The 22686-nt window shown below is 29.5% G+C and overlaps 2 protein-coding genes and 1 long non-coding RNA gene across 3 annotated transcripts; 1 reads left to right on the top strand and 2 right to left on the bottom strand.

The window, feature by feature from the left end:
* Nucleotides 1–1713: 1713 nt before the first annotated feature.
* LOC136978202 (actin-related protein 2/3 complex subunit 5-B-like) lies at nt 1714–15258 on the bottom strand. The gene is made up of 4 exons (XM_067273853.1): nt 14957–15258; nt 8512–8584; nt 7858–8034; nt 1714–4257 (listed from the first exon to the last, which is right to left on the bottom strand). Exons 1-4 carry the CDS (start codon nt 15097–15099, stop codon nt 4195–4197), a joined length of 456 nt encoding a protein of 151 aa, XP_067129954.1. The 5' UTR covers nt 15100–15258; the 3' UTR covers nt 1714–4194.
* A 2228-nt stretch (nt 15259–17486) lies between these two features.
* RpL35 (Ribosomal protein L35) lies at nt 17487–22179 on the top strand. The gene is made up of 3 exons (XM_067273828.1): nt 17487–17615; nt 21685–21821; nt 21895–22179. The coding sequence occupies exons 1-3, from the start codon at nt 17613–17615 to the stop codon at nt 22124–22126; spliced, it is 372 nt and encodes a 123-aa protein (XP_067129929.1). The 5' UTR covers nt 17487–17612; the 3' UTR covers nt 22127–22179.
* Nucleotides 20623–20907, bottom strand: LOC136978177 (uncharacterized). Its single transcript, XR_010881187.1, has 3 exons — nt 20853–20907; nt 20713–20801; nt 20623–20678 (listed from the first exon to the last, which is right to left on the bottom strand). It is a non-coding gene; the product is annotated as an uncharacterized lncRNA (long non-coding RNA).
* Nucleotides 22180–22686: the final 507 nt, after the last annotated feature.

The following is a 22686-nucleotide window of genomic DNA, read 5'->3' as shown; positions in this document are numbered from 1 at the left end:
AACTGGGGCTGCAGGGACTGTCTCGGGTTCTTTCCGCAAAGGAATTCGTCCTGAACCGGGATATATCTTACTTAAATGGTTCACAAATGTGTAGAACCTTTCCCCGGGTTTTTCTGAAGGCCAACCACAAAACGTTTTATACATAAACGAATACATGTACTGTACGAGTCTGACAGATCCTCGGTGTAATGCTTTGGTAGATTTTTTTGTTTTTTAAATAACCCCCATAGCCTTTCTATATTTTGTGTATGGTCTCCTGTTCTGGGGTTAACGAAATTCTCGGAGTGATTGACTGTCCTGTGCTCTATTTCGAGGCCTTCTAAATCGTCTATGTTGTTGTAATCTTTCCATTCGTCAGTTAAGATTAAGCTTCCTGAATTGACAAATTTCGATATAATCCAATTTAGCGTGATTTCGGAACGATCGTTTACTTGACAGATAAAACAGCTCTTGTCTTCTCGACATATTCCCCCTACAACCCATTTCGTACTTTTTAGTTTGCGGCCTTTTTCATATTTTCGTTTACATATGACAGTCTCGTCGATTTCGACGGTTTTCTTCGGACCTCCGATTTTAAACGACGTCATATTGTGCAGAGCAACTAGCATAATAAAACGTAGATGGTTGGACCAGTCGACAGCAGCCTTATTCGAAATGCCTACAGCAATACCCGAGGTGGTCGAAGAGCATTCCAATGCAATGTATGATGCCATATAAAAGAAAAGATTCTACTCCATGATATTTTTCCACATTTACCTTTAAAGGTTCCTTCGAATGCAGAACTATTTCTTCGACATTTTTTGCATCTCATCACACACGAATCTCGGTCATGTCGATAAAAAATTTGGCACGAATTCGAACAATTATTACACACTTCCTCAATATGCTGTAATCCTAGACTCACCGCAAATTTAAAACCTTTATCGATTCTGGGGTCCATACCTATTCGGAAAATTCCGATTCGAGCACTCGATAGAAATTATGGGTGGTGCACGCTGCCCAAAACTCTTGGGAAGAAATATCGAAAGAACTCATCACTAACCAATTAATATTAAACGAAAAACTTCAAAAAGAAAAGAAAAAAAAATAAATTACGTCTAAAGTCAAAAATCACTCAAATCAACACAATTATCACACCTGTTACTACTTTCCGCCGATAACTACACGAAACGCGTCGTTACTATTAATTTGCATATCACAACGCGATAGTTTGCAGCGCCCTCCATCTTGACGTCACTAAGTAACCTGGATCGAGATTACCGGAAGGTCCGCCATCTTGGCTACCTAAGGTTACATTAACCCGTTACAGTAATTACATTGGCTTTTGAAATAAAATTTTTTCGATGGCCAATAAAATTTTGTCATTAACTGGTATTAATCATTATTATTAGGGAAACTTATTATGAATATAAAAAGTTACAAGTATATCAAGTGCTTTCACAGTAGTTTTAAAAAATTCTAAATGGGAAGTTAATAGATTTGGCTTGTGAATGGCTCAATTAAGGAACAATACACAGTAATTCTCTTCAGGTCAGAGTAATACCATAATGTCTTTTGGGAGGGTTTCAGAAACAAATATAACTAATTATTTATGGCTAGAACTCCACTCATTAGGAAGACAAAAAATTAGTCTTAAAGAAATAGTAATGATTTCACTTGAATAAAATTTTTTTAAGGTTTAACTAAAAATATATAATATATATAAGAAAACCATTTATAAATTTTTTTAAATCTTTATTTTCCAGAAAATTATATTTGTCTACAGAAACAATTCTGAATTGTACAGTGTGTTAAACACCAGAACTTTTGTATATACAATACATAGGGATATTTAATAACAATGAGCAAATTTGATTTTCATTAAAATCCCTATGCAGGCAACAAGCTCATAAAATGTAATTCCATTTTTATTTCCAACATTCAATTTTTTTTCTTTTATATGTAAATGTGAATTTTCAGTTTATTAACAAATGATATTTTACTCCAAATGAAGTAACAAACTTCTTATTTTTCCAATTGCAATACACTGCAGAATAAACTAGAGACTAGAGTTATTCTGATTGAATAATCATTACAGTTTTGACTTATTTACAATAAATATGACTAGTTAAAACTACAGGATCCATGAGCAATGTTGTTTTTAAATATATATTTTTTAAATAGCTGCCATTTTATTTAGGCTGGTCTGAAAGACTTTCATTGCCATAAAACAAAATATTAAGCAGTTAATTATTCATATTAATTATAAATAGTACTGGTAGCTTGTTTCATTTATTTATAAATTTAAAATCAAGTGCAAAATTTAACAATTTTTCTTTCAAATTCAAGATTTAAAGTTTATTTTTAACTGTATATAATTGCTACATAACTCAAGCACAGAACTTGATGCTGAAAGTCCATTTTTAAAGCAAAGTCATTATGTTACTTCAATTGAAATAATGCCAATAAATGCTATATAAATGAAACAAGCCATTAATGATTGAATGATGAGAAAGACTGTTCACTGAAGCATAAATTTATGTGATACCATAAAAAATTAGGTTTTTTAAACACAGATTTTAACAATTTTTTTACATACAATAATTAAGGTATGTAAGTTACACCTATAAATTGTGACCAGCTTGGTGGACCTGAGTAACATACTCTCTACACAATAACACAAAAAATAGGCATGAAAATTATGATTAATAAATAAATATGAGACTGATGATAAAAAATTAATAAATAGAGCTGGAACAACTAAAAATACCAAATCAAAGCATTCCATATAATTAAATTACTTATAAAATAAATTTCAATATAATATAATTCACGATCAAGAATGACTCATCCTATACTAATTTCCACAATAAGATTATATCAAATTAGAAAAAAATTGCACACAAAAAATAAGATTCTCTGAAAAATTCATCAACAAAGCTTACAAAAAAATCAAATGTATAAAATAATTTCCGTCTTTTGATTTCATTCAGTTGTTATTTCATTAATATCTAGAGGATCAATATGTCGTCAACAAGATAAATTTGGAGGGACGCCTTTGTTTCGAATATAACATTAGTATCTCTGAAACAGAGTGATGATATATAAGCTAACAATTAACTATCAATGTGATGTAATAATGATAGATGAAATATACTTTTCTCAAACAAACATGTTATTTTTATTGCAACAATCCCTCTAAAATGTTTCGTCAATACTTAATATCGTACTTTTAACTTAGCAATTACTGCTAGTTTCAATACTTTGGACCAACCACCTAACACTATGTTATAATACTGCTGATTGTCATACTATTGCATTTCTACTCAGAATGGTAAAGCAAACATTAAAAACTTGTTAAATAATTTAAATATCTGCAAATATAATCTTTATGTATCTGCATAAAAGTTAAAATATTTTTAACTTTCAACAATGTGATTTGCAAAATATCATTTTTCACAGTATTTTCCTAGTCGTTATTTAACATAAACTGTCCTGTCTATCAATTAAATTATTTATAAAATTGTTATAATTAATTCAAGTTAACAGATATGATTTTGTATATTAAAAAATATAATTTATATTTTACTGTATTTGCTAAAAATTACCAAATTTATGAATTTGATATAAAAATTGCTTAAAATCAATTTTAAGAATAATTTTAAGCAACTTTTTACTTTGAAAAGCATAAATTTCTATAAATTTTATTTATGTTACTATACAAACCTAACTTATGAAAAATGATAAAATTCTAAAAAATATAAAGACCAAAAATTAAATAAAAAGTATATGCATTTTTAGTTCTATTATAGCAAAAATAATACCACTTACAAGGATATTGTTCTTTGAATAATTGACTGACAGGACATAAATCAGCAAGAATAGCTACACTTTGTTTTCATTCTTGCTTTAAGTTATGTACACGTTGCATCATTGCTTCTCTACAATACAGCATAAACAAAAATAATTTTTCAATTAGAAAAATTGTTTTATAATATTAAATTTTAGACTGATTTTCAACTGTAATATTTTTCTTGTTTACAAATGACAAGAATAGTTTAATGAGGTGTTTCTGAAATTATAATTTTAGAAATTTTGGTATACAAAGGCCGAAATGAAATTTATTGCAGTCCATGTTATTCAAAATCGTAATCAGTCCAATGGCAAATATTCAGCAAATGCTGCAGGACTGCTTACAAGGATTTTTTCTTGTCGTCAAACTCTTTTCCTATCGGTGAGGACTCTCATTATGCAGCCTACTCCTCCAATGGCAAAAACCTTAAAGTAAGTAAATAAAACATATTTACACTTAAATAATGTTTTAAATAATAAAATTTCAATTTACATTTCATTGAAAAAAAATTTTTTGGCTGAATTTTTCTAGAGTTACTCTTACTCAACTTCATAGCTAAAAAATTATTATTTAAAGAAATAATATTACAATAGAAGTTTGATATTATGGATCCCAATATAACAGACCTTGTGTTATTACGGATGACTGATGTTGGTCTGGCCAGAAGTATGAAAATTATAAGAAAACTCATTCACTGTAATGGACTCCATTATAACAGACCATTTTTCAGGTCCTGCAGACTATTGTCCATCCATGATTATGGATTTTTTAGTTACTGATTTATTTCATCACAGTAATCATTTTATTTATTTTGTCATAGTCATTGTTTTATTTAGTTTATTGGCAAAAAATAAATACAAAAATAATATAACATTCATTTTTTAATATTTTTGGGTATGCTTTTCAAATTATGTTTAGCTTTTATTTCCTTTTCTGATCAATTAGTTTTATTCAGTTTTAATTTTTCTATGAGCAATGATTCTTGGATTTGTTGTGTAAAGCAAAGCCATGGATCATAAGGGGCTGTCCATAAATGACATCCACATTAGAAGGGGGGGTTATAATATGATATCTAAAAGTCAATGATAAATCCTAAGATGACTTTTACTTACAACAATAAAAATTAAAATCTAACTAAATACATTATATGTCTGCTTGTAGCCATATAATGTATTTAGTTCGTTACAAGCAGACATATCTAACATATCCACAAGAATTTTCAACAGTATTAACATTTAACTGCTGGTGATGGCTACATTACTGTATATTTAGAAAGTTTGATGGAAACTTTTAAAAAACACAATAACTAATTATAAAAACACTTACATTACTATATGTCCCATTGTCCCCACAAAATAAACTTTCAAAATGAAGAACTTTCCAGTAAAACACTATCAAGACAAATGACAAGCTATCACTGGTTCGTTGATCATCTTTGTGGTATACTATGCATGACATCATACCAGCATGAATTTATTTGCATTCCTTTATTTAAATTTATATTGTTTTTGTGCCTCCAAATTTCAACATTCCACTACAGACTTATTCCACTAATAGATGAATGTGAACTTGAGAATGCACCAGTTATACAAGTAACTGTGAGCAACCATGTTTTTGCTTTGTATTAACCTAAGTTGTATTTATTTTTATTTTTAAAAAGTATTGTGTTATTTTTTAAATGTAATATTGAAGAGGAATAACTAAAACAGTGTGATTCAAAATGCATTTATATTAGAGAGAGAATAATAAAAAATGTGTCAAATGCTAGAAAAGTTAAATTGAGTTGCTGAAGTTCTAGACAATTGAAATTCAGAATAGAATATCTGTACCAAAATCACTTGGCTTAAAAATTAAAAAAGAAGAAACAGAATATGTTTCTAATCTGAATTCCAATAAAATTATTATTATCCATAGCTAGTAAGTGCAAATCATCAACAGTTAAAAACAAATTCATCTCTAAGCTTTCTCCAATTCACTGTCCATTACAGAGATTGACAAATTCTTTTATTCAACATAATAAACAGCATTCAGAAGAATATTATCTCTGAGCATTTCATCCCAAATATCTTTTGCAAACAGTTCAGAAGTAGCCAAAATTATTTACTTGAAAGTAAAGCTCTAAACTGACACAAACTTAATTTAGACGTGTTTGTTTAACAGTTTTCTTGATTAGAATACTGTCTGAAGTTAAATCAACAGCTAAAACGAATCTTTTTATAAAAGCAGAATTTAAAAAAAATTCATTATTATAAACAACAAAAGAATAAATTCCAAATGTTAAATAAATTTTTGAGGATAATTCAGTAAGTAATACTATTAGATGTAACTTCATGAAATTACTACAGCATGTAGACATCTAAAGGGCAGTTCTGATTGTGTTATCATTGTTATACACTAACTGGCTTTTAAGAGTGCAAGAATCATGGCGACACACTAAAAAATTGTACTGGAGAAGAGCAGTGTTCTGTCATAAGATTTTTGTGACCAGAAGGGCTGAAAGAAACTGGGGAAGATTCACAAAAAAATGATTCAACAGTATAGTGGAAGTTATATGAATGCAAAGAAAGTGTATCCGTGTGGGATATAAAGATTTCAGAACGTCACCCTTCCATAGCCATTGGTGACACTAACATTGCTTGTGTGGAAGCACTTATTTGTGAAAATAAGTAGATTTCTGTGGACACTGTTGCCACTAAATTGAACATAAACATTGTCATGGATGATGCCTTGTGCTAATACAATCTGAAATATTGTGCTCCAGGTGAATGCTGAGATAGTTGACTGATGAACAAAGTTGAACTGAGTTAGAGTTTTCTTTACACATTACCATGCTAAAAGGTGAAAAGTTTTTGCCCCTTCAGAATATAAACAGAGTGAAACTCTGTCTCTCATGTTTGGCAATCTTAAGGGAACATTGCAACAAAGGACAAAGATTTCAAAGTAATGATGTCAATGAAGTCAAGGAAACACTGCATTTTTGGCTTTGAGGACAATCAAAAAATCTTTTTCTACTGAATAGAGAAGTTTGTTGAAAGATGTGAAAAGTGTATTGCAAAGGACAATGACTATATGGAAAAATGATATCTTACTTAAATCTATATATCTTCATAAAACACAATTTGCCCTTACTTTTTGAATCACCCTCACATTAAATATTTAATAATTTAACTATCTTTATTAATAATATTTCAAATATGAACAAACAATTTTAAAACAAAAAAGAAAGGAAATTTAAAGTACAAAAAATTTCAGAAACATTCAAAAGAATTCTAGTGCTTTTGTATTGCTACAATTAATCTTCAGGGATGCCAAATAGATTACTACCACTATAAAAATGTGAGTGCAGAAACAAGCAAACAATTGTTGTGGTCACAGCAGCAACAATTATAACTTTAAAAACTTACATGTTCATGTTTGTGCACACTTATCTCCATAGTAATGTTCTATTTAACATTCCTTGAAGATAAGTCTTAGTAATTCAATAATATGAGAAAGAAGTAACAGAATGTTCCATTGCTTCCACTGACTACATTCAAGGTTTAGGCAGATTTTTAAAAAAATCTAACATAATTGCCCCTTGCCAATGTATTTCCAGTGTTACATCTGCTCCAGTTCCTCCAAGAATTTTTGCTTTTGCCAAAATACACAAACCTGAAAAGTAGTTTGTTCTAATTTTATAAAAATACAAATATCCACCTTTCTGTTAGAGAAACATCCATAAATACATCTCACCATTTTTTAACAACATAAGTATGCCACTACTACATCACATAGTAAATGAACTTTATGGAATATTGTTAAAAGATGAAAAAAATAGTACTTGTCTTGGACTTCAAAAAATTTAATAGTTGGAAGTTTTAACATTTCTGCCTTTTTGTATTTTTGTTAAATTTTTCTCCATTAAAAAGAAACTTTTTTGTTGTAATTTGTTTGTAGTTATATATTAAACAATTTACACACATTACTTAGCAATAAACTTTTAAAATAATAAATTTTCCTATGTTTTTGAAAAATTTAAGTTTTACCTTTTCATGCCAAGCTAATAGTAAGCCACTGCTTCCTTCAATAGGATATTCAAAACCTCTATAAATATATTTCATAAGAGTATCCATTAATGATGGATCCAGAATGCTAACTATTGCTTCAATATCACTTGTTCTAACTGACAGCAATACTTGCAGGACTCTAGTTAAAGCAGCATCCTGTAGAATAATAAAATTTAATTAAATATAATAGTTAAATCCAAACAATTTCTGAATTATATCAAGCTTTATTACTATTACTATTATTAATTAAATGCAAAGTAATTTGGCATCAGAGGCAAGCCTTAGGAACCATCTCTTGCTAAATTTAATAATTATAATTAAATTAACATTTTAATAATTTAGAAAGTTCTAGAAGAAAAAAAATCAGCATAAAGTGGGACTTGAACCCTCAACTCCTGCTTATTGCAGGAGTTGAGGGTTCAAGTCACATTGTCAGTTATACAACCCAAACATTCATCAGATCCTTGCTTCAAGAACTTATTAATTTAGATACAGTAATATAACCTGATATAGTTCAGCAATTGTTTGGCTTTAATATCAGGTTTGGATGTTTATTTGTATAAATACAATAGTTTTTTCTTTTTTTTTATATGAGTCATTATTATTACTTCAAAATATAATATAAAAACTTACTCTGACAACACTATCTTTAGATCCTAGTGGGGCCATCCGAAGCACTTTGGTTAAAGCCTCAGCATGTCTCCCTGTATGCAAAGTTAAGAATGTAATACTTTTACATAACCTATACAAAAATAGAGATACCTCAGTGATACCTCTACATTAAAGATAATTTGTGGCTGTAGGTATTGTATAAGATTTCAAAAAATATAAATTTTTAATGTTATTTCATTTAGTTTTGCATAGATATATCAGTTTTAAGCAGTAAACCAGAGAACTATTTCCTCTTAAGTAAATTAATGAAAGTTTAGGATTATCTATGCAGAAATTATGTAAACCACAGTGAACAAATTCAAAACTTAAGGATGGACTGCATCAAATATTTGAAGAGTAAATTCTTGGTTAAAGTTTCATAAGATGAGAATAAGAAAATGCTTCCGTCACTAGAGATATGAGTGAGTTATAGGCTAATAACAAATACACTCAAAACGCAAATATATTTTAAGCATAATAAATAAATCAGATTTAAAAACTATGCATACACATTAGGTACAATACATTATAAAAGCTCCCTGCTATATTCAATTTGTGCAAATTATGACTAAAAAAACATTTTTCAACTGATCTCCATTATGCATATTTCAAAAGACAAAGTTCTATCATGTGCTTTATGGCATTTATTGTAAACCTTTTGAATATTATATCATTTTCTTTCATTCAAGTTTTCTATACTGATGTATAGAAGTTATATGGTATGTTTTTAAAGCTTAAGAACTCTTGGCAGTTGAAACAGATCAATTTCAAAACAGATAGAACAGATATCTCAATAGTTTTAAATTTCTTAAATATGAATTGAAGAATTTGAGAAAAACGTCAAGAGAGCTAACGTCAAACGCTAACGTCAAACGTCAGTTGAGAAAAACTGCAAACATGCAAGGGTCCAACATAAGATCAATAATATTCAATGATAGTAAATTTGAAAACCATTGTCATTGCAATAATATCACAATGCAACCTTAATATAAAACAAATTTCTATACTATGAAGTTTGGCTCGGTTGGTTGGATTTGTGGTACAAGAACCAAAGACCTATGAAGTTTAAAAATAAACGAAAACTTTAATGATATCATATTTAGTTTTGATTTCCTTAGGAAAATGGCAGAAAATAGTGTGCACAAACAAAATGAAATCTTGCACAATTAAACTAAGCTATTATTTAAAAAAATACATAATAATTATTGTTAGTTGTCAAAATTCACTTTATAGAAGTGAAAAAAGTTTTTAGTTTAAGATGACAATTATCATGTCATGTATCTTAACTGTCAAAGTTCTTTGAAATGACATCATTATACAGATGGGATACCAGAAAATTATCAGCTTTCAAAATACAAATTCAAATAGGGTCCAAAATTCAATTAAAGCATGAACTAAATATACAAAAAATGAATGTGGGAGTACTAAAGGTAATGTATGTATATAGGTGCCTATGGCTGCTTTAGAAAAAATTGCAATGACAAATTAATGTGTCTATGACACAAAGGATTTTTTGTTTTATAAAAATATTCTTAGTGACTCTAGATAAAGGAAAAGATAATGAGTTCTTAATTGCACTTTAAAACCAGCAAATAATCTGCACCCACTTTTAAATACATAATTTTGTGCAGATAAATTGTAAGTTATGACAATGATAAACAAATTAGTAAATAATACTCAATGATAAGACAAAAGAAAATGTTGCAATTTAAATAATGTAGAGCAAATTAATAAATTAATAACAATAAATATCTTTAAACATAGGCAGATGGTGTTTAAATTCCCTGCTCAGATACTTGAATTCTAGACAACAGAACCCAAGCAGTCAAAAGTTCAATTTTGGTATTTCATTCTTTTCTTCGAGATTTCAAATTTTTCTGGTGATGTACTTAATGTTCCCTTTTAACTATACTATTTTGCTTTTCTGTAAGAAATCGCTCTCTATTCACCTATCTCTTATCAGTGATGCCAATGTAACTTTATTATATCAGACAAGAAAACATTAAAGTTTTATTAGTCCATATAAATCAAGATAATAATATATGTAAAATATATTACAAGGACATTAATTAAATTTTCAAGGACAACTGTTATGATATATTGTCCAATGAACTAATTTTTTTTATTTCACAATCGTCAATAAATTTGTAATGTTTAATTTTAATCTCAGACTATTAATAACTATTTAAATAGAAATCTCAGCAAATTATTGATAAAACCATAATTTTAAAATTCAATAATAGATGTAAATAAATTTTTTTCTAGTAAAAAATTTTCTATATTATTATTTGCAATTTAAAAATTGTTATAAAAATGCAATAATTGAAAAATATTTTAAGATATCACATAAGTGGAAAAAAAAGATATGCTAATACATCACACCTTGAATAAAACTGAAGTATACAAAATCTATCTTGACAAATGCAAATATGTGCCATTGTTTTGAACAATGTACCCCAACTTATAATTTGACTGTATGTACAGATATACCTCACCTTACATCGGTAATTTGTTCCAGGAGAGGCAACTTAAGCCAAATTTACTTGTCACTAGGCTAAACCACATATAACCATTCCCAGTTCTGTATTTTATTTATAAATGAATTTTTTATAATATATGTTTAATAAGAATCTATTTTAAGCTTACAAATAAATTTTTGTTTTTAATATAGTACAGAAAAAAAGTAATCTAAATTTACAAATACATGTTTACAATTTGGTGATGTTTACAGTATGTCGCAGACTCTTATTTGTGAATGTGGTTTGCTCTAAGAAATTATAAGATAAAATGATTTTGTAAGGTTAAATAACAAATAGTTATTAAAATTATTTTGCGATAGTAGAAAATAAACTAATTTACGTTAAATTTACCAATAAAGACCGCTAAATAAGATGACAACACAGAGTCAGACGTTTTCATATTTTGTTCTCTAGGATTTATGATGTACAGTATTAATATTTACTGTAAATGTATGTATTTTAATATGATTTTATATACACTTTTATTCTTATTTATTGTACAGTAACATGATTTTATGTGCTTTTAATGCTTTTCTAGTGATATTACGACTTCAATATTTGTGGCGGACAGACAAAATCGAATAAACTGACTTAAACTTGATTTTTATTTTTCCATATATTTTTTTTGACAAACAACGTATAATCGAGAACAACTTAACTCAAATGACGTAACCTGAGGTATACCTGTATAAAATTTAAATTTTATACAGATTGTGAAGTTCTTTTGCTGCTTGTGTGGTGGTTTTGCAGTCAGTTTTTGGTTAGTAATAAATAATAAATTTTTTTAATAAATAATGTGGACTTATTTCTATCACATCATTTTCATACAAACTCTATGGTTGCACTGCTGCTCACAAGGTGGCATTGAAGTTTGTAATGTTGGAGTAATGGTGGTTTTTGCTATTGTTTACAATTTCTATAAACTTTTACAATTAGTGCTTCAAAAATGTGTCCAAATCAGTGGAGATAAATGCAAGAAGTGTTGCTCTATTATCGTGGAAATTAAACTTGACATTATAAAACTAAGTGCATTAGGTGGAAAAAACCATGTTTGAAACACCCACTACTAAGCAGTAGTAAGCAGGTAAATGAGCATAATGTATTCTATTAAGTACATTGAAGGATCAAACACTAACAATAAGTGGTTATTCTGAGTACATATGTACTTTCTAGGCTAGTTTTTGAATTAAACAGGGGAATAGTTGTATTGACAAGTTTTACCATGTTTAACATCATATTTTAAAACAATGCCATATAATGCCTTTTTCACCTAAGTAAAGAATTCTTTGAATTACCAAGTATGCAAAAATGTACCTGTATTACTCATCAAACAGCAGTTGAAGTTGCACCCAATGTGATAGCAAGTATGTGCAATTGTGTTCAAATAAGTGCAATCAAGTTGTGTTGCTGCCATTTAGACAAAGCATTTACAATTTTATTAACAATTTAGAAGCTAAAAGCTGAAGTAATGTGAAATGATGGAGATTTAAATAATGTTACAGTTCATATAAATCGCTCATCAACTAGTCAGATTCCTGTGATAGACAATAAATTATGGTGAAACATTTTGCACAAATAAATTGTATTGTAAAAAATTTACATGTTCTGAGTAGCATGTTCAAGTTTGTATTCACAAAGAAACATAGTATTTCTGCAATAAAACATCTTGTTTGTTTTCATATTACTTATATAATTTCTTCATGGGAGAGGAAAAAGGGGTAAAATATGTGATAAATAAAATAAATTTATTACGTATTTTACATTGAATTTTGGAAATGCCATCAGACAGTTGATTTCCACCCCACAGGACATAAGCCCAAAAGAAGTTTAAAAAGTTCAAAAAGCATGGAAAAACATGTACAAAGCAATAACACTATATATAAAAAATAATAAAGTATTAGTTTTTGAGAGGATAATATTTATTTGTGACAAAATCTGACAACAAAGTGATGGGTGTAAAAATTGCAAAAATTCAAATGTGACTTAATATGTGAATGGCCCCTTATAGTAGGATTACCATAACAGTTGAGGGCAAAATACAGACATTAGTATTAAAAGTACTCAGATAGCAAGGCAAAATAAAAGAAATTCATTCATATTTTTCAATCTAGTAAATATAGGCATATAATATAGTTTCAATTTACACTTTCTTTTGGGGCACAGAATGCAATTTTTAAAATATAAGAATACTAGTTGTCTAAGTGGTAAAATAGTTGTTTTTTTTAAAACTCTTTCAGCCCTGTGGTCACTAAGAGGGCCTCTTTTAGCAAGCCCATTATGGGTTTGGCCAGGTCCACAATGGGGCAGCTAGGTGGTAAGGGATAGTGCTCAACTAGACAAGTACCATTGAATTAAAAAACTAGTTATGAATGTGCACATGTCTCTACGCAACATTTGCTTATACAATGTTGTCACCTAGCCAACAAATACAATAATAATTATCAAAAATTTTGCACCTTTTGTCATATTTAAATCTAAGTGGTTATGATTTAACTACTAACTGTGAAATCAGTCGAAAAGTACTGACATTTTGCTTATTTTTTCTAAGTATGGTATGGACACAGACAGAACCTTTAAAGTATGAACTGTCCATACTAAATATGGGCATATGGTAACCCTATATACAGTATATGTACTTTCATATCTTCATGTTACTTATATATGTTTGATATGCAGCAGAGTAAACTATTGTTGGTTTAAAAGGCAGAATGCATAAAAAAAGTTTAGTATTTGATACTAAATGCCAAAGATCAGTTTTCCTCTATCATTATTTGTCCTGCTGTTTGTTGCATTGATTTACATATTATCTTTAAATGTAATATATTTTTAGACTGAAGTGCCACAACAATACTTCAGGAGTGCAACAAAATAGCATTGAGTAATACCACAACACTTACATGTATTATTAAAGATGTGAAAAGCAGAATAACTACAGAAGTGTAATAAAAAAAATTGACAAGTTGAAAATGCCACTATTAGAAAAAGATTGAAAAACACTATTAAATCAACATAAAATCATAACTAGAAGAACAATTAACAAACAAGAAATACTATGACTACATAATTTGTCTGTTTATAAATAAGGTAATTCAAATAACAACACTTCAGTTAAAAAATTTTTTAAAATTATGTAGAAATCTACAATATGTTTATTAGAGTTGTAATATTTGTGACCTATCTCAGGCCATCATCAGTACAATTAAAAACAAATAAATAGAATACAGAACCTAAAGAATCATATATATATATGATGTGTTTCAGCATTTTAAACATTTAGAATGGAGAAACAATTTACATATATTACTATTCTGACTTAAAATATAAATAAAACCTTTAAAAAACAATAAAATTTATGTGTAAAGTTTATAACATCAAGTAAATTCTTTTTCAAGCCTATAGAACAGATTTTGCAAATTATCACCTTTTAGTTACAGGAGCAATTACTACAACAACGACAATTTAAAACAGGAAATAACTCCACAATCACCCAATCGTAACAAAAAATACTTTTATATTTAAGTCTTTTATTTATACAAAATGTTTTCAAACCATCTCAATTCGTCATCAGCCAATTCCTTTAAAAGAACAAAATAAATCAGAACGACAACTTCCAGTTTAAATAAATTAAATTTTAAACACTATAAAAGTATTCAAATCCTTTTTTTTTTTTTTTTTAAATTCTTTTACATTTAAGTCTATTTTCCTTATGATTACATTAATGACAATATCATCAAACTTTAAGAACCCAAATATGATGAAAAATAGTCAATAAATGTATAAGATTCATGCTTAAAAATGATCAGTTGTATTTCATCACAATCATTATTCAATATATTTTTATTATTTAAATATATGTTAATTATTATTATATTAAAAACAATAATAACTCTAGCATCTGTAAAGGATATTGTGCAAGAAGAAAACTTAATTCTTCATCAATGTTAACTGGAGGAGAATCAGATTCAGTGTTTTCATCTTCTTTGTACGTGTCTTCATTATATTGGTCGATGTCAATTTTTCTAAAGGTTGAACATGAGGTATTTCTCGCCATTCGACTGCTCGACGAACTTCTCTGTTTGCTACTTTAGCTGTAAACACCGAAAAATGAGAAGGAAAACCAAGTGAAGATGCTGCACTTGAATGTTCACGTGTGTGACGTCTGAGTGACGTTTCACGTTTTAGTTTACTTGAAAGATTAAAAAATTTATATATATAAATATATTTATTGACTAATAATAGGTAAATAGTTATTATTATTAATAATCTTAAAATATGATAAATTATTTAATATTTTGATGCATATAAATATTTTTACGTCATACGCTATACCGTTATAGTGTTGCCAAGTTTGCGAAAATTTGTAGTGTATAATTTATAAGTCTAATTGTCTATTTTCTTATATCATAATTTTTATTTTATTTAAAGTGAACTTCATTTATTAAAAAAAATTTATTCTTACAATAAGAATTATTTTAAACTGAAAGGAATATCTAATCGATTGAAATGTAAGGGCAAAATATTAGCGTTAATTATATATATGTAATAATAAAGTTAACTAACGTTCAGTCAGATTGTCGTACATCGCGTTTTACAATGCGGCTAGCTGTATTTACAGTATTGTAAAGCGGCGGAAATCTCAACCACTTTACTAAAATGTGAATTATTCACTAAGGTTAGAGACAAAAATATTAGGAAGTAAAAAAAATATACATTACATAATCGATATTATTTATTTATAAACTTGAAAATTATAAAAAGCGTATAGTATTTGAATTACTTCCTGATTTTAGGAAATAATATAATTATTTATAATAACTAATTAACTTAACTGTTCATTGGTCATTTAAAATCTTTGAAAACGTTTACTGCTATTAAGTATTCTTAACTTTTAGGTATTTTATCATAAAATCACGATATAAATAAGAGAAATTGACACACTAATAGTGCAAAATTAAATTATAAAAATGAGAAAACCGTTAAATTTCTTCAATAGTTACAAAATAGATGTAGGCTTTTTTCACTCTTTCCACTCTGTGGGTACTAAGAGGTCCTTATTTAGCAAGCCTATTATGGGTTCGGCCAGACCCGCAATGGGGAGACCGAGTGGTGAAGAACGGGGTCCAACATATTCGAACGGACCACCTCCAAAAAATTCCTGAGGATTTTTCGACCAGTCCGGATTCGATCCCGGGTCACCTTGACCGCTCAGCCATCCGGCGTTAAGAGTTTCAAAGTGGTTGAACTAAATCGTGCCCCCACACATTCTAACGCCTCAGACAAGACTATCTTAACCGGGTTTTACTGTACTATTATAAAATGACAGAAAGCTTAATTTTGAGGGTAGAGACCAGTGGCGTAACGTGGGTGTCAGCCGCCCGGGGCGGAGGAAAATTTCGCCGCCCCCTTATTTAGGTATCTCAATTCAAAAGACTAAAATATACAGTAATTCTAAAGAATTTTTCGGCAAAGAACAATCAACCTTATTGTGTATTGTATAGGTGTAATGTGTATTGTGTATTTATTGTGAAATTTTGCCGCCCCCTAAAAGAGCCGCCCTGGGCGGGCTGCCCCTGCCGCCCCCACTACGCTACGCCACTGGTAGAGACGAGTTTTATAAAAAGAAAATTGCGAACGCTAATAACAAGTAATATATTCATTAAGTTCGACCACACTAAAGATATGACATATGACCCCTTCTATGTCTCCACCCTGTTGACCTTTAATTAAGAACCAAAATTTAATAGCATTAATGCCCCTTCATACACAAACTACTGTGACAAATTTTATTCCTTAAACTATACCCATTCTGAGATATTGTTTAATACCTGAGAACAGCGAATAAAGAAATTAAACCAATTAGACACCAACACACACACACACACATACGAATTCCCCCCGTTATTTGATATTTTTTGGGCTCAGGAGGTTTCCAAACGTGTAGATTTGCATAAAACTCGGAGGGTCAAATTTGACACGATTCCAATACTTTTTCGTTTTATATACATAATAAGTTGAGAAAGTAAAAAGGAGTCGAAGTTGGTAGTTCTGCATGACTCCGACTCCATAGTTCCTAAACAGTGGCTAGAATATACTGTATTCTAGCCACTGTAGTTCCTGTGTTAAATTGAAATAAAGATGTTTTTGTAAGAATTTTCAATTTTTAGTTATAAAGATTTTCGGAATCCATTAACAATAAGTGTCCTCTAGTGACATGAAGGTTTTACTATCAATCACTTGACTTTTTAAGTTACGTCTTATAAACCATATGTAAGACCCAACATTTAATCATTTTTGAAATCTGGCAGCATTATTCTTAATGGAAAAATTTTAATGAAAGATTTTTTTAAAATCAAAAATTGACCAAAATAATAATAAATAATGTTTATTGTATAAAAGTTATAATTATATAGTTTAAAATAATAAAAGTTTAAATTTAGTAAAGAATAAATTCTATTATTTTAAAATGTCATGTATTTTCGACTGACAAATTACTTGGCAACACTTAATCTGAATACAATACCGACTCCATCTTGAAAGTAAAGCGTTGTCAAGCTCGGGAGAAAAATGGTAGGCGAATATTTAAATAATAAAATCGAGCTTAATCGATTTTTATATGTAAAAAGACGAAGTATAAACTCGAAATATATTCTCGTGAAATACTTATTAATCAGTTTAATAGATTATTTTTTAATATATCCGTGTTTAATTTCTTTTTAAAACATTTCGGGTAAGAATGTAATAATGGCAGATAAATTGAAACAGATTTTATATTAAAGGAAAGTATTTAAATTATACTTAATGTATACAATATGTAGTAAAGGTTTTGGTAAAGTTGAACATTGACTTAGTTTCATAATGCTTTTGTTAATTATACTTTAAGCATTTAAAGTTTAAAAAATGTATTTTTTGATGAAAAGCATAAAATATCCTTTCGATATATCTATCAATAGAAAGAATAGGACTGATATTCATCCTGCTTAATTAAAATGGATCCAATATATAAAAATCAAATAAATTGAAGTAAAATTACCAATGAAATTTTTTTGAAAATTTTAAAAATACTATTGATTAGGGTAGATGTACCAGTTGTGGCCAAAGCAAGTGAAGTTTTCCAGAAAAATGTATGCCAAATGATATTTCTTTGGACTTTTTTGTTAAAGTTGAAAGTAAATAAAACCATAAATTTCAGTTTTTCTTTATGATAAATCATGTTTTATTTAGGAACTTTCACAAAATGTAATTATTAATTTCAAATGTAAAAGTTAAAATGTACCGGTTCTGGCCAACATTATACCAGTTTTGGCCATATTTATTAAAAGTTATTTTACTCTGTATTTCATCATTTCTGGTACGAAACAGACACCTCTAGAGTTCTTAGAGACTGGTGGTTCTATTTTTTCTACAATGTCATGTTTAGTGTACCATATACAATCAATTTTTTCAGGCCACTTCCAGTCAGTAGGTCCACTTATTTTCATTACGGACACTTTTGCCCTTGATTCAGTGAGATGGACAATATTTCCAGGAAAGTATTCACCTTCATACCGCACAATGACAAAATCATTCTTACAGAGAAGACTGAAGCTTGTAGGCATACTAGAGTGAGTTGGAGTTGTCTCGTCATCTTCATTCTCGGAATCTATGTCAATGCTAGAATTTGTTTTTGCATCACTGGATATTTGTCTTTTTTTTCTGTTGTTTTATACTAATTTTAGGCTTGAGCTGCTTCATTTTCTTCTCAGTTTCTTGTGCCTCTAAGCTGGACCCACTTATCGGCAGTTATGACACATGGCAGGTGAACTTTCTTCCTCTTTGTCATTGAAGGTTTTGTATTTGGCCATCTAACTACATCTTTCAAAACTTCTGCTGAAGTTTGAAGAGATTGCTGTCTTGTTTGTGAACTGCTTAAGGACTGTAAAGGACTGATGATAACTGAAAGCTTGCTAGTATTGGGAGTGGGAGTTGAGTCAGGACCTGAGCTGAGAGGTGTACTTGTATTAACAGCAATGGGTGTAGTAGAAACTTTGCTAGTACTGGGAATGGTAATATTGGTTGGAGTAGAAGAGTTTGAAATTTCTAGACCTACTTGTGAAATTGGAGTCTTCCCTGCTTCATCATCTTCCAAGAATTTTTCCCAAACATCATATAACATACAAGCAGATTGTTCATAACACCAGTCACCTCCTCATTCTTTACAAATTTTGAATTGTTTCAACAACTCTGGATCTAGTTTAGTTTCGAGGTATTCCAAATGGCTAAGCTGTTTCTCAGAGTTTACTTTTGCCATTGCTGCTGTTGAATGAACTGATGTGTACTTTGAAGGTAGCTTTGAATAGTCAACTGCATCAGGAGAGAATGGGTAAAGGCCACAAACTTGGAATCCTGTCTTCACATTATCAGGAAAGGCTTTATTTCCAATAAGTTCAGCAAGTGCTGCTATGATGTTGAACTTTGTTATTTCTGCATTGTCATGTTTATAACGCCAGGTTCTTACATATTGTTTCCAGTCTTGCTTCATTGATTAGAAAACAGTGACATCAAGGGGCTGAAGCACATGGGTGGTATTTGGGTATAAGCACACTACAATGATCTTTTTTTCACGGCAGAATTGACTTAAATCTAAAGACATATGAGAAGAATGCCCATCTAGAAATACAATAACAGGTAAGGGAACATTATTTTCTGTTAAGAATGGGAAAAAGATGTTTGCAAAGTACTCATAAAAACTTTCAGCAGTCATCCAGCCTTTCTCAATCTTACCTATGTCCCAATAAGAAAGGGCTGTTTTAACAATAATGTTTGGGATCCTTTCATGTTTAAACACAGTAAGGGGAGGAGCACATTCCCCACTGGCATTTACAGTAATTAATGTAGTCACATTTTTTTTGTCTGAACTTTTAACAATGTCATAAACAGATTTCCCTTTTTCAGCAAGTACTAAAATGCCTTTGGGACATAATACTAGTCTCATCCAAGTTAAAAACACATCGTGGATCACTCAAAATGGATATATCATCATTTAAGTGCTCCTCAACTTCTTCGAACCAATTTCGAATGTTTTGCTCTGTTACAGATCCTCTTGATTTACTGAAATAGTCACTGTGTTTTTGACTGACAATAGGATTTCTTCTTAAAAATGCATCAAACCACTTCCTGGTTTGTTATCAATAAATGGTGTTTCCAAGTTATTCTTTTTGACATAAAGTTCCACAGCACTAAGTAGGATTTCTTTGGTAACTGGATAACCAAGTCTTGCTGATTCATCAGTCCAATCAGAAAATGCTTTTTCTACAACACCCAAAACTGGTTGAGGTCCTGTGTGACCAGATGTTATAGGTGCATGTCCACTAAGTTTATGGCGAAGAGTAGTTCTTGGTACTTTGTAGATGATACTTGCTTTATTCACAGACATTCCATCTTTCACAGCTTTTATTGCACTTTGTACCTTACTTGACGAATACTGAAAAAGGAGCTTTTTCACATTTGATGCTCTGATGTTTGTCCGCTGAACTTGTTTTACACGTGCCATGACAGCATCAGTTATCTGAAGAAGAGAGACATAGGTTATCTTTAGTACTTTTGATTTTACATAAAATAACTAGGCCTAAAAGTGCTTTAGCACTTTTAGGCCTAGTTATTTTAAGTGATTTTAGCATTGTCAAACTTAATAAATAATTATATTTATAAACCACTGTAAAGGAACTAAAAGGCTCTTGGCCAGAAATGGTACATGCAAGTTCCATTTTTGGCCAGCTTATTGGCCACAACTAGAAAACTCATCAATTTAATGTACCACTTGGCCACCCTATGGTTGTCAAATAAACCAAAAAACTATCAAATGCGGACATGCAAGAATTAAATTAAATATAATTTAGAATCTTCTAGATATAAAATTAAAAAAAATAACTGAAGGTTTTATTAAAAAAAGTTGGATTCACTTACCTGTGTCTGTTATGAAAATCTGTAAGGAATGGCTTATTTCCTGAAGGAACTGAACAAAAGTTGATAATCATTATGAGTAACTGAAATTTTTCTTGTCCAATCAGAAGGGATTTTCTTCAAAACCTTCATAGTTAACAATAAAAGTTTGTTTCATTGGACAGATTTGAATGTGGTGATTATATTTTTAAGTTAAATTTGTTTTCTGGCCAAAACTGGTACATCTACCCTATCAGTTTTATAGATTCTGATACAATGGAATTTGGAAACACTAGTTTAAATCCACGTATTCCAAGACAACTGTTGGAATGAAAATGCAATATTTAAGAAATATTAGATTGAACTATTAGTGTATGGATGTTTAGATGCTGTCCTTTTGCATAGCATCGTTTATGTTGCTGCTGTAGACTGATAATTTCCTTTGTATTTGCCACGATATGTGCTAATTATGATTATTTGCAGTTAATTGTTTTAGACAATTTAAATATATTTTTTTTTTAAGTATAGGATAAGTTGTTAATCCTACTGATCTCTTATTGAAAGTTAAAAATGAGCATTTGTTAACTGTTATAGCATGTAGTTTTTGATCTTATTTTATCAAATGAAAGATGCTACTGTTAAAAATTATCCTATATTTTATTTTAACTTGTATTCGGTGAAAAATGTCTGATTTTCGAACATTTTGCTTTTCTTTTAGGCTAAAGTAAAGGCACGTGAATTGAGAGGAAAGAAAAAGGAGGATCTTCTTAAGCAATTAGAAGAACTTAAGCAAGAATTGGGAGCATTGAGAGTTGCTAAAGTTACTGGTGGAGCTGCTTCAAAATTGTCAAAAATGTAATACACTTCAAATAATCTAGTTTAAAATCAAATATTAACTATTCACTAAAATGTACATTTATTGTTTTAGACGTGTGGTACGTAAATCAATTGCTAGAGTTCTTACGGTAATTCATCAGACACAGAAAGAAAATCTCAGGAAATATTACAAGGGAAAGAAGTACAAACCTAGAGATTTACGACCGAAGAAGACCAGAGCCATGAGAAGAGCTCTCACTAAGCACGAGCAGTCCATAAAAACAAAGAAGGAACTAAGAAAACTTAGAGTGTGGCCAATGCGGAAATATGCAGTAAAGGCCTAATTAATCTATGTAAAAAAAAGTAGGATTTGGTATAATAAATAACATACCAATTATGTTATGTTGTAGAATCCAAATTCTTATTTTACTTATATGGGAAGTACTGTACATAAACATCTTCAAAGTCAGTAAACCACAGCAATATGATATAATCATACAAATACCTTGTTTTAGTTCAGGAATCGGTTATATTTTCTTTGTAAAAAGTTTTGACAAAACATTAGATCATCCTTGGTATTAACTTCCAAAAAAAAAACCTCTTTAAAATACTAAAATGTTTGAAGAAATTAAGATACATCAAATATAGCAGATAATATCATAATGAAATTTTTAATTTGCTTTTTTTTTTAACTTCTTTTATGAGAATTAGAGAGTTATTTGGAAGTTGATACTGAGGTTGATCTAATGTATGTTCCAAAACATTTTACAAAGAAAAGATAATCAGTTTCTGAACTAAAAGTGGATATTTGTATGAAAGTACATAAATATTGTTAAGAGTTTAAATATTTTTTTTAACTTTAAACCTAAGAATATCATAACGTTTTTCTAGTATAAACTTAACT

This window comes from Centruroides vittatus, unplaced genomic scaffold, assembly GCF_030686945.1.
Source record: "Centruroides vittatus isolate TY-2023 unplaced genomic scaffold, ASM3068694v2 contig_5, whole genome shotgun sequence".
Taxonomy (NCBI): domain Eukaryota; kingdom Metazoa; phylum Arthropoda; class Arachnida; order Scorpiones; family Buthidae; genus Centruroides; species Centruroides vittatus.
Note: the sequence above shows the minus strand (reverse complement) of the source record. Positions and strands in the feature narration are given on the sequence as shown.